At 49.1% G+C, this 12533-nt stretch overlaps 6 protein-coding genes across 6 annotated transcripts; 2 read left to right on the forward strand and 4 right to left on the reverse strand.

The window, feature by feature from the left end:
- Positions 1 to 451: 451 nt before the first annotated feature.
- N7537_003006 (uncharacterized protein) lies at positions 452 to 1177 on the forward strand (the record flags this gene model as incomplete). The annotated part of the gene is made up of 1 exon (XM_056894064.1): positions 452 to 1177. The coding sequence occupies one exon, from the start codon at positions 452 to 454 to the stop codon at positions 1175 to 1177; it is 726 nt and encodes a 241-aa protein (XP_056759059.1).
- Positions 1178 to 1416: 239 nt separating this feature from the next.
- On the reverse strand, positions 1417 to 3025 carry N7537_003007 (DnaJ family domain-containing protein; the record flags this gene model as incomplete). The annotated part of the gene is made up of 2 exons (XM_056894065.1): positions 1417 to 2598; positions 2660 to 3025. 2 exons carry the CDS (start codon positions 3023 to 3025, stop codon positions 1417 to 1419), a joined length of 1548 nt encoding a protein of 515 aa, XP_056759060.1.
- A 290-nt stretch (positions 3026 to 3315) lies between these two features.
- Positions 3316 to 3829, forward strand: N7537_003008 (mitochondrial 37S ribosomal protein mS37; the record flags this gene model as incomplete). Its single annotated transcript, XM_056894066.1, has 3 exons — positions 3316 to 3445; positions 3579 to 3658; positions 3731 to 3829. 3 exons carry the CDS (start codon positions 3316 to 3318, stop codon positions 3827 to 3829), a joined length of 309 nt encoding a protein of 102 aa, XP_056759061.1.
- A 683-nt stretch (positions 3830 to 4512) lies between these two features.
- Positions 4513 to 6180, reverse strand: N7537_003009 (cytochrome P450; the record flags this gene model as incomplete). Its single annotated transcript, XM_056894067.1, has 3 exons — positions 4513 to 4649; positions 4702 to 5795; positions 5852 to 6180. 3 exons carry the CDS (start codon positions 6178 to 6180, stop codon positions 4513 to 4515), a joined length of 1560 nt encoding a protein of 519 aa, XP_056759062.1.
- A 750-nt stretch (positions 6181 to 6930) lies between these two features.
- Positions 6931 to 7344, reverse strand: N7537_003010 (uncharacterized protein; the record flags this gene model as incomplete). The annotated part of the gene is made up of 2 exons (XM_056894068.1): positions 6931 to 7093; positions 7316 to 7344. 2 exons carry the CDS (start codon positions 7342 to 7344, stop codon positions 6931 to 6933), a joined length of 192 nt encoding a protein of 63 aa, XP_056759063.1.
- A 41-nt stretch (positions 7345 to 7385) lies between these two features.
- N7537_003011 (Disease resistance protein) lies at positions 7386 to 11016 on the reverse strand (the record flags this gene model as incomplete). Its single annotated transcript, XM_056894069.1, has 3 exons — positions 7386 to 9241; positions 9289 to 9986; positions 10058 to 11016. 3 exons carry the CDS (start codon positions 11014 to 11016, stop codon positions 7386 to 7388), a joined length of 3513 nt encoding a protein of 1170 aa, XP_056759064.1.
- Positions 11017 to 12533: the final 1517 nt, after the last annotated feature.

Consider the following 12533-nt stretch of genomic DNA (forward strand, 5'->3'; position numbering starts at 1 on the left):
GAATATCCGAGAGAAAGCTTTCGAGAATCTTATATATGAATGCTATTATCCTGTTATAATTTACAACTAAGCCATAATATACAATTTTATCAAGCATTTAGTCGAAATAAGATATCTTGTCCACTTCTTCATATTTTCAAAAAGATGAAAACACTTCCGTTGCTTGTTCGTTGAATTCCTAGAGAATAGATACAAATTCAAATCGAGAACTTGGAACATTCGTCTCTCTGTCACTGCAAAAGATACACCCCGATGCAGCTTCCCTCTTTCGCTCCTTCCAAATGATATGACTCCAGGATCACCTACCCACAGGTGGTCAACCGAGCAAGCTCCCCAGTGAACTCATCCTCATCCTCCATCACTGTCTATGTACCTTGAAAAAAATATCACTCATAAAAGCTCATTCATCACTTATATCATAAAACACATCTACCAATTTGTCCCAAGACCCATGGGCAATAAGATCTCCGCAGTGCACGGCGTGAAGTCAGACCATTTCTACGACCAAGGCAACGCCGTCAACGAGATCTGGGTGGGCGACGTTGAAGTCATCTCACGTTTACCCTTCGGCGATTCCGACCTCGAGCAAGCCGGCTGGCCCAAGGGAGACTTCCCAAAGATCCCGTGGCATCAGTTCATCATCCCCATGCAAAAACGAGACGAGGCCAGCAACACGGCTACCAACCCTTCCTCGTTGGCTATAGATGGGACTCATTGTACTTGTCGAGACTGGCTACCAGAACATGGGTACCTGGGCATGTACACGAGAATCCACCCAGATGCTGCAGATATGATTGGGGCTTTGTTCCTTTCAGTCGCTGGCTTTCTGTGGATATATTTTACGGGCAGACTCTGCAGGGCTTTCAGGACGTGGCAATGTGTACGGGAGGCATCACTGCTCCTCCCAGATCCGGTCGCGGCCAGACGTAAGGCTAACGGTGACCTTTGGATTCGCCTCGGTCAATCATACGTTGTGTTTGTTCTCTCCATCCTCTGCTTGGTGCTGGGCTTGCCAGCGATCGCTGCTGGCGCAAAGAAACTGGATGCTGCGAGCTTCGTTTTGTATAATGGGTTTTGGGGTGGCCTTGGTGTTATTATCAGCGGCCTCATCATTTACCCTTTAGTAATGTGGTGGGATGCGAGAAAGCTACGACCTGCGAAGAGCGACGAGCCCTGAGAGAGCTGAAGATTTCCATCCAAGTTCGTGAGGGCAACGTCCAGCTTTGTGGGGAAATTGAAAGGCGGGGAGGTAGCGTTGGAAATATCGTTTTTGCTGGCTTTATTCTGAGTGGCATCACTCGTCATGTTCGATGTCACATTATTGGTGTATTGTTATCTCTGGTATGGCCCCGCACAGGTTGAACAGAAGGAGGGAGAGGTTCTCTGTTTCTTTTTTTTTTTTTTCGTTTGCTTTCTTCAGGCTTTAGTGAATAAATCGCGCCACAGCTCTTTCATACCGTAACCCTTCGACTGATCTTCTTCGTGGACTTTGACAGACTGCGCCATCCCCAGTGACCCAAACTTGCTGGAGGAAGCCGGCGGAACGATTGATGTCGGGCGCGCACGCTCCGTTGCTCGACGTTTAATTTCCTCCGCTAACTCAGGCGCTACTGCGGCATAGCATGCGTTGAGCTCTCGATCAATATTGATATATGGTTTGTGGGCGAAGGCTGGAGCTTGCAGGTTGTATGAGCGTGCAAGAGTATTGATTTGTTTCACGGCGAGTTCGTGATAAGAACGCTCGATTGCGAGGTAACCGGGGTCTCGTAGTGGTGGGAGATGGGCTAGATCTTCCGAGGTTTCCTCGTCATTCTTAATTGCAGGTGATTGGGATGTCTCTGACTTGGAGGTTATCCGGCCATCACTGTTAATCTCCGAGACGGATGTATCTTCTTGAAGTGAAGCTTCCAACTTTGCTTTGTCTGCCAACCGAGCCTCAGCTGCAGCATAGGCTTTTGCCCGCTTCATTTGTACGTCCAAGGACCCACCCTTACTGGCAATCAACATCGCAGCATGTCTCCGCCAGTCCGCTCGAAGACGTTCGCGGAATCGGTTGAGCTCCGAACTAAGCTGCTGTTGCTTCTCGATCCACGGCGGCACAATTTCCTGCTGCTGGATGATCTTATTCATAAAATATTCAGTTGTATCAATGAATGCGCTGCTCGCATTGGGATCCGCCTTCGTATTGACGCCTTTCCCACGACGTATCTTCTTAAATTGTCCGCGCGCGATCGCATCTTCGATTCGCTCATTTGCTAGCGACGAAAGACCCGAGATCGAGATCGGCATGGAATGCGCCCCGGGTGTCAACTGCTCCCTCATCTCCCGTCGCATATCCTCGCGCTCCTCTTCGGAAAATCCAGGCGCCTGGCTCAGTGTGTAGGTAGACGTGCGCTCTTTCGCTTCGGCAATTCGCTCTCCGCGAGACTTTTTGGGCTTCGGCGTGAGTTTGAGGTTCACAGGATTGGGGATTTTGTAAGGCATTCGGATAGGTTTGCTCGCATCGTCTAGCATACGCAGAGTCGTGTCCTCAACGCGCTCTACTCCTGTCCATTTAGGAGCGGCGGCGTTCTCGCGTGTGCCCTGTCCTGCGGCAGACTGCGATAAGGAATGTAAGTTAGTGATTGTTAGATAACAGGGCATGATAAGGACCACATACGGGCATTTCGACTATAGAATGAGCAGCAGCATACTCGCTCCTGAATGAAGTGGCAGCAATGCGCTCTGCAAGCTCATTTTTCAGTTCTTCCGAGAACCCTGCTTGCTCAATGTTGCGATGTGCAGATCGTCCACCTTCTAGCATTGCATCTTCAGTCATTTGAGCCAGACGGCGTCCCATCGGACTATCCTTTTCTTCTCCCTTTGAGCCATCCTTATCCTCCGTCTTGGTCGTAGACGAGGGCGATGTCTGATTCAGGTGGCATGCTGCGGAGAACCGCCTAGACGCGGGAGCTATCGGAGCTCTGAAGGTGCATGTTGAAGAAACACCACGGAGGTGTGTTGGCAAACTGTATTTTCCAGGCATAATTAATAGCTTGCTGTTATATTCAACGAACTTGCGATATCAAAAAAGAGTGTGTAGGACTTGTTAATAAGGTGGCAAGCCCTCGACTTGATAAAGAGAGCCGGGGCGCGACCAATATTAGTCATCCACCTCCGCGGAGTCGAAACTTCGGATTTTGTTTGTCGAAGATCCGTCGCCGGCGTCAGTCTACCATCGTTAATCCCACACGCGGTCGCTTCGAGGCATTTCGCCTTTTCTCGCTCCAATTGTTACCTTTGTTTCCAGTTCTACGAACCGAATAATTTCCCACCATGGCACCCAAAGGCTCCCTCTCCACCCGGCTCAACCCGATGCGTCTTAACACCATCAACCACCTCCGTGTTCGCCGGCCGAATCAGAATGAGCAGAACCCCTGCGTGGTAGTGATGTCGTCTATGCTTAGTATGTTCATTCTTCTTCTGTGGCGAGATCGACTCTGTCAATCCCTTGTCGCCCTGGCTTCACATTCCAGCTGCGAAGTACCTTGAATCTCGAAATCCTGAGTGGGTTACTGACAATATTTCGTTGCAAATAGACTGCTGGGCTTCCGCTGGATACGGCGCAGAGGGCTGTGCTGCTCTCGAGGCTCAATTGCGCAAGTGCATGGATGCACCGGTACGTTATAATCCACCGCCGTTCTTTTCCTTCATTGTCGACATCCCCCTAACAAGTTCCTCCCGCATATAGAAATCCAGGGAGCAGAAGAAGAACACCGTCAACTACCACCTCATGAGAATGTACCCCAAGGTTGTTGGCCCGCGCAAGAAGGATGGTGTTCTCGGTTAAAATGTTCTTTACACTGGATTGTTCGCGATTGTCTATCCGGACTTGGCAGCACAAGCGAGTTGTCCTGGAGTTTTGGGTTTCTTTTTGATACATTATTACGCGAATACTCGGGCCTTCATCGGGATCTGCTGATTTGGTCCGCTTATTTTGCATCAGAGGCTATGGGAGTTGGCTTTTACTCATATGTACAGTATACAACTATGTGGGATATGGAATCACCTTTCAGAACAATTGATCATACTTTTATTTGATTATATAGCCCCCGACACAGATTATAGCTGAGATGAACTGTCGGCGCTAGCAGGGTTATGGACAACGGCGAACTTCCCTGAGTCACATCCCTCGCTCACAACTTCAGTTCTCTTCTTCGAGGCCATCACTGCTGGTAAGATCAAGGCTCTCTTAGTGGATGAACAAGGCCAGAGCGTGTGGGACAATGTGGTGAAGGCAGATAATGTAGAATTGTGTCTCTTTGGCGCTAGGGGACTGTGTTAGTCTTGCGGAGATTCTTAATTGGCAGGCTGTGCATGGCGCATTGGTCGTTAGATAGGAGTCTCATTAATCTTGTCACTTATTCTTTTAGCTGTAATATCGATACTTTCTGATTGATCAAATCCATTTAACTCTGAGTTCGTACTGCTTGTAGTAGGAATGGCTGCCTGCAAAATCCTTCCCGTAACATCTCAGACAGACTCAAACTTGAGGATCAGTTTATCGCCTGTCGGTTTCACGGTGTAAGCATCGATAGCTTCAATATTGTCATCGTTGACAATGGTGGTGCGGAAGCTAGTATAAATCGCAGCCACGGCGAGTTTCATTTCTGCCAAGCGGTAATCAGTATGATTCAATGATTGGGATCCTTAAATTCATACCTTGCAGTGCAAGATTACTTCCCACACACATACGTCCTCCACTCCCAAACGCCCAAAACCACCGCCGTTTCTCTTCCAGGTTAGCCGGCGAGTTTTCAGCTTCCAGCCAACGCTTCGGCTGCCAGGCCTCTGGCTCTGGGAATACTTCCGGGTTGCGGTGCAGTGAATATCCTTGCGCATTCACTCTGGTGTTGGGTGGAATGTCTGCATACCCGGCGAGAGTGCACGACGGAGATGGCGTCACCCGAGGTTGAATTCCAGGGATCGGGGCATGAAGTCTCAGGGTCTCTGTCACGATCGCTTCCAACAGGGGCAGGCTATCAATTGACTTGGCTGGCGGTAGATCGGCTGACTTTGGGTATGAAATCGGGGGACTCAGAGTGAGTAGCTCCTCTCGAAGCTTGTCCTGCACTTCTGGATGTCGAGATAGTTGCCAGAATAGATATGTGAGGCCAACAGCACTGGTTTCAAAGCCTGCAGTCAGCTGGTCGTACATCTCGCAAGCAATATCGAGTCGCTGTTGGGCTTTGTCTGGCTTTGTTTCTCCATTCTTTGTGGAATGCTTGTCCAGAGATTCTTTCAATTGCTTGTAGACAGTTGGCTCGATGCCTGGCTCGGAAGATGAAATTATCTGCTCTGCTCTATCGCATAGGTCCAGAGCCCAAGAATCAAGCATTGCGTTGGCTTCGTCACAGTATTTGGGTATCACACGAAGACCAATCCGTCTCAGCCACCCATCCAAATATGGAACTTCCTGGGCATAAAATTCAAACGGCTTTCGGCACATGTAAAGGTGAAGCCAGTGCTTGCGGACCGAATTATCTTGCAGGTAATTAGTGCCATTCTTCAACCCGAATAGATAGGAGGAGACGAAGTCCATTGTTAGTCCCTGGTTTAGATCATGTACGTCGACGGATTTGCCGGACATTGCTGCTTCTTGAAGAATCGGCAGCAGTCGATCGAAGATGACTGTATCTGAAACTATCCGCATATGAGGGGATGTTTGCAGAGTCGATTTGGAGTATATGTTGGATAGCATCCTTTTTCGAGTTGAATGTGTCTTGCTTCCGGTCATGGTGAACATGCTCACTGTTCTGTTTCTCATGGTGAGCTACTTTTTTACTATCAATCAGTGTCTGCGCATACTAACCCAAATGATGCGAAGACTCGTGGATACCAGTCATGCTTCTCAAATCCGCCAGCATAAACTGACTTAATTCCTCCCTCGACACAGTTGATCGAGATCTCTGATGGCCCTAGCCTAACAATAGGACCGAATTTCTCGTGTGCGGCCTGAATGGTCCGGTTGTTCTGGCTTGTGAATCGCCTCCATAGCATCCATACCGGCGAGAAGGAAGCACTCCAGTGTACGTTGGGGATCTTCGACAGTGGGGAGAGGAATGCTGGGTAAATTAACACTTTGTAGAAGATGAGACCAGCAAAAAATACTACCGCCAGGGCAGTGATCGAATATGCCATTTTGAATGCGGGGAAGCTTTTATTTGCCGTCCACTGTGGTAGATATCTGGTGGGAATTAAGATGTATAAGAAATGCGGCTTGAGAGTCCCTCCGGGCCTGGAGGTTGCATACAATGGAGATTGCCGATACCGCTATGCCACTAGCTGTTAGCCCAGCGAACGCCCATCCGTGTATTACAGGTGGTGCCGAGTGTGATCCCTAATTGCAAGATTAACCAATAAGCCCCATACCGATTCAGTTCCACTCACTCTGATTCGTTGTGTGTTTGCCGACAGTGAACAGTTAGGTAATGGAAATAGAAGATTGTGCAAGTGGTCAACTTGAGCTACATACGGAGCACCTACGTCCATGTAGGTTTCGATAGGGAAACTCCAGGCCTTGTCCAATGACCTCGGCGACCGTACTTCCCCGCGAAAGCGATAAGGCGATAAGCGTAATGGACTGTGACCTGGTACCCAATGTATGATTTTCCGGGTATAATACCTGGTTTCTACCATGTATTCGGTCTTGGTATTCGACAGAATTTGCTTTGACAGAAGGATTTAACTCGAACAGTTCGAATATCGTGACCGGGGGAGAGTGGGGTTTACTAGGTACCCTTGTGCCTTTCAGCTAATCCCGGTTGTCAACGCCCATTGGTGCGTACGCCAGAAACATTGACATAGACCGAGAATCTGGTCGCTCTAAGGTTATTAGTCCAAATTGCCGTTCGTGCGACCCGTTCCCAGCCGGATCTGGTCCCCTGGAAGCTAAGGCCACAGGGTTGTCACAGACCCCTGGTCAGCTTCTGCGCCGCAGACCATTGTAGGCGCCGTGGTCAGTGAAAGGGCACGATGGTCTTCGTAGGCTAGTACAGTCATTAGCGAAATCTGCTTCCGCTCCTCACCGTCGAAAGTTTTAATGAGAGCTGCTCTGCCAAAATGGTGGTATATAAATAGAGTCTACCATCATCTATAACTCGATACCTCTTGTAATTTTGGAACGATACGAAACGTGCTGGAACACTGTAACTTTACAGAACACATAGATGCATCATAGTGAAGAAGGCCGTACATATATATAGGAAGATAGACTAAGAACTAGGTGGGAGGCATGTCTGAATCCTTTGCAGGGCTTATTTATGCTTGTACATACCGGAGAGCTTCGCTCTCACTTTCTTTCATTTTGTTCCCCGCTTTGTTGTTTTCTTTTGAATAAACTCTTCTCAGTCAGAAATCTCACACACGTCACGCTGTAGAGATCTTAATCTGTTGGAAAGCCAGGTATATCGTTCGCTATCCTGGCCCCAAACAGCCTCAGTGCCTACCAGCGCCCGCTGATAATACAGCAGAGCGGTATCAACTTTCCCATTGTTCTCACATAGAAGGCCAAAGTTTATAAGAGTGTTCAAGGCAGGGATGTAGGTGAAAGGTGAGGTCGCGACAAAAGCCTTCTCGTAGCCTTCCAGCGCTCGTTCGTACATCGCCTCTGCCTCTTGGAGCCTGCCTTGATTTTTATAGAGGATGGCGAGGTTGTTAACGGTATCTAGCGTCGACGTATGTTCTCGTCCCCACGCCTTCTCGTAGCCTTCTAGCGCTCGTTCGTATATCGCCTCCGCCTCTTGGAGCCGGCCTTGATTTTTATAGAGGATGCCGAGGTTGTTAACGATATCTAGCGTCGACGTATGTTCTCGTCCCCACGCCTTCTCGTAGCCTTCTAGCGCTCGTTCGCACATCGCCTCTGCCTCTTGGAGCCGGCCTTGATCTGTATAGAGGTTGCTGAGGTTATTGACGGTATCTAGCGTCGACGTATGTTCTCGTCCCCACGCCTTCTCCTTGCCTTCTAGCGCTCGTTCGTACATCGCCTCTGCCTCTTGGAGCCGGCCTTGATCCGCGTAGAGGCTGCCGAGGTTGTTAACGGTATCTAACGTCGACGTATGTTCCCGTCCCCACGCCTTCTCCTTGCCTTCTAGCGCTCGTTCGTACATCGCCTCTGCCTCTTGGAGCCGGCCTTGATCCGCGTAGAGGAGGCCGAGGTTGTTGATGGTATCTAGCGTCGACGTATGTTCTCGTCCCCACGCCTTTTCGTAGCCTTCTAGCGCTCGTTCGTACATCGCCTCTGCCTCTTGGAACCGGCCTTGATCCGCGTAGAGGAGGCCGAGGTTGTTGATGGTATCTAGCGTCGACGTATGTTCTCGTCCCCACGCCTTTTCGTAGCCTTCTAGCGCTCGGTCGTACATCGCCTCTGCCTCTTGGAGCCGGCCTTGATCCGCGTAGAGGAGGCCGAGGTTGTTGATGATATCTAGCGTCGACGTATGTTCTCGTCCCCGCGCCTTTTCGTAGCCTTCTAGCGCTCGTTCGTACATCGCCTCTGCCTCTTGGAGCCGGTCTTGGTCCGCGTAGAGATAACCCAAAGAATATAGTGCCTCCGCATCCTCACCTTCAACTTCTAGATTATTTATTATCTCCAGGCATCTATCTGCATGTGCAATCAGCCGCCGTTGTATAAGCCAGAATCTGTGTTCTTCCCGCCGAGGCACATGCGCCGCTACGCATTTGACTGCTATCCAGGCCATACTCTTGTCAAGCCCCTGGTTTAACACATGAATCATCCACGAATGAACGCAGCCATGTACGCTATACCCTCGTGACTCCACACGCTGTAATATGGTAGTCGGATCAGCTTCAACGAGCCCGTGGCTGCACAGAAGTCTCAAGCTTGCATGAAATGTGAGCTTGTTCTCTGTCAGTGCGCACAGCCATTCCGGCTTCTCCGGGCCGCTATACTCCAGCAGCTCATACCATAAGTCTTCATTAGCGAAATAGGCCCATTGTCGGAGAAGCATAGCCGCAATAGGACTCTGCTGCTGAATGTATCGATACGAAATATTCCAAGTTGAGTACAGCGTTTGATCGTAGGCCCCTAGCTGTGGCGTATCTTCGTGTAATCTCTGCCATGATTCTCGGTACAGCTGGAGGTACTCAGTGTAGCTGATCGATACCTGCTCTAAATACGCGCCAGCTGTCGCGAGGGCCAGAGGAAGTCCATCGAGTTGCCTTGCAAGATCAGTGGCTACGGGGTCTGCTTGATATCAGTAATTGATATTGGACTATATGCTTGATGCTCACCTTCTTTTAGATCTTCACGGCCAGAGACGGAAGCCAGGATCTCGAGACTATCATTGATATCCTCTAGCTTGCGCAAGTGAAGTGTTTGGCCTAGCTTTACCATAGAGGACCGTGTGGTCACAACAATGGCACCATGGTCGGTCTCGGGCAGAAATTTCCGAAGATCAAACGCCTTTGCAAGATCTTTGTCATCATCGCTATGTATACCTGCCTCGACAGAGGAAGCATAGCTTATGCCTTTCCTCGTATGGTTGCCCGGTAGGGGATTATCATAGTTATCATAGATGATCAACCAGCGATCGTTCATCGGGTCGTCCAACCATCGCTTGGTCGCATTCACTGTCTCGTCCAGATCTCGACTCTTCAAAGCACTGGCAATGTATGTAACAGACGGATGGTGGCGTAGAATCCACTCGGCTGTGCGAGCAAAGCTTTGCTTCAATGTTGTTTCATCCCTTGCATTTAGCCATATTATCGCTGAGTAATGAGACCGATTCCGTTTGATATATGCGATGGCTAGCTGCGTCTTACCAATACCACCTAACCCATGCACCACAACAATACGGCGTCCAACAGATGTGTCAAGAATACCATGCATTCTCTCCAGCTGATCTTTTCGTGCAACGAATCGCGTCACTTCGGATATGTCGGACAGATTAAGCGGGAGCTCGAAATTGATAGGCATTGAGTTCGGATTTCTAGGTCATAGATTGATGAGCTATGAGCATACATTTGTGGCCTCCCTATATTAGGCCAGAGAGAAATTTACCGTTGTGCCTCTTCAATGGACATATGGAAGAATAACTGACGTGCATACGCGGCCGCTACCGCCGCTGCATAACCATGCCATTGGTCGTTTTTATGCGAATCGCAATAGTCGGAGATGCCTCGAATCACCATACATGGGAAATCAGTAAGGGCCCCTGCAGCCTCCATTTCGAAGCATAGCACCCCATGCTCCTGTGCCAGATCATCTCTTTTCTTAGCATCCTTGATCACCATCTCCCCTGAAGCTATTGTGCCTCGGTGTACAACAATAAACGAGTCGTCTTCCTCGTCTATCGGTCGCTCGATACGCTGCCTCGGGTCGCATCCACTATCTTCACATGATATCCCTTGCTGCCCATGTGTATAGTTGGCTGGGTAGAGATTGTCATTCGCAGCGCCGGGGAACTTGAAGCGACGAAGTGGTCGACGACTAGTTTGGATTCGCTCCAGGTTCTTCCAAATTGGATCATAGTCCATCCTATGGCGCCGGATAGCCACCTCCCGCGCAGCGTTAAGAAGAGCTGTTGGCGGAGGTGCGAGGAATCCTTTGCGTTCAAAGTGACCCGCGTTCGCTTTTCCGTGATCGTACTGTACTGCTCCAGAGTGTACACCAGTCGGTTCACTAACGACCACATGACCTAGACGGATCATTCCAAACTCGGTCTTTGTCGGTACGCCGCCCCCAATCCCGACCAGTAGGCCATACTTGAGGTTTGGGAACGTCATCTTCATTTGAGTGACGACAGTAGCTGCGGAGCAGTTCCCCGCCCGAGGAAGACCAGCAATAACCACGTTATGGTTGTTGATGCTGCCGAGGTTGTAAATGTTTGTATCCCCGCTGGGTTGCGGAAGACGTTGGTGCTCCTCGTCTAGCATCTCCATTGCCGCAATTTGTTCCACCTCTAACGGGCATATCCATCCCACCCGGTAGGAATCGCGGCTCAAACATTTCAGCGACATTTTCGGCTGCACGCTCGGCGTACTTCACCAGGGGGGATTTCAGGCGAAAAGGCTTCGATATTGTAGCAGTTATAGAGTGAAAACTATCCGAGGTAAGTAAGATCCCTAGTAAGACTAGAACTCGGGCGGGCGAGCACAAGGTTTCGCAATTGTGGCCGGAGGAGCGCAAGACGTAAGCGCCAGCCTCGTGCGTTGTGGGGAACCATCAGCCAACCAGACACGAATACGAGTCACAGTAGGATGCGAAGATAGTTGCAAAGAGTGTTGTAACTAATTTCCACCATATTACAAAGACTAAACATGGCAGGCCATTTGAAAAGAGATATATCTGGTATCAGACAGGCTATTGTACCTAGTTAGTGGCACTTCATGATTGATACTAAACCGTAACTAGGACCTAGTCGAAGAGCGAGCACCACCTCACGATGCATTTCCAATCGCAGCAGCGTCTATGGATACCTTTACACTACCCTCGGTATCTGGACAGTCGACCACTTTACCCACAATCGTGTAGGGGTCCAAGTCACATGAAGTTGGATCTGTGATTAGCTTATCAATGACATCGTCTATTGCATCGCAGGTCTTGATAGCTGCATGATTGATTTGTTTCAACGCATAAGTATGGATATTCCGTCAAGGTGTTCCTCACAAAAGTCGGCAAAAAGTCACCAATAGCAAATTTTGTAAATTCAATTCCAGGTGCTGACCATAGGCAGCCACACTCTATCAGAATCATACCCACAAACTTTGCTGGCCAATCAACTCATTGACAATAATTGAGAGAATTATTGGATACTGTCGAATAACTCGCAAAATCAATTCGCGCAAGTAATTGCGCGAATCTACAAGTTCAAAAATAGTGTGGCAGTGAAGCAAGCCCTGGCAGCGCGCAATTAATTGCGCTTGCCAAAATGGACTCCACGATCTTACATGTTATTCTTACTCCGAGATTCCTTGGCAAAAGTCGTGAGCAGTTCTCGCTTTTATATATAACGTGAAATTAGAACCAACTTAATGATTAAAAACAGGCTCAAAAGATTCCTGAGAATTCCAACTGAGTGTGTGTGTGAGTAGCCAGGTTTTTCTCCAAATGACAAAGCAAAAGGCTGACCATGTGCTTGAACAGCAGAATTGAGACTTCTACTCTTGCATATCATTCCAGTTCAATTTCAAACCATGTGTCTTGCTCTAGGATTGCTCTTCAAGGACAAGTCCAAGGGGCAGAAAGCGCCTATGGGACCTGGCCCTCGTCCCCACCCTATGACAGCACGCCCGCCCAACACTTTGCCTCCGTCTAATCGAACTTTTGCACCATCTTGACCGCAGAAACATGGGGTGGATTGCTCTATAGGAAGATTGATTTTAAAACATGTTTTGCTTATTCTTTCTGTTTCCCCCTGGAAGAAAACGCGCCGGTCTAAGGCGTAATTTTCACCTGTATAGACGGGTAATGCTTCTGTCTGCGCATTTCTATAATGAAACAAACTCGAAATAACATCGTGAAACTCCCAACGTCC

The sequence above is a fragment of the Penicillium hordei genome (assembly GCF_028827395.1).
Source record: "Penicillium hordei strain IBT 12815 chromosome Unknown utg000001l_segment0_segment0, whole genome shotgun sequence".
Taxonomy (NCBI): Eukaryota; Fungi; Ascomycota; class Eurotiomycetes; order Eurotiales; family Aspergillaceae; genus Penicillium; species Penicillium hordei.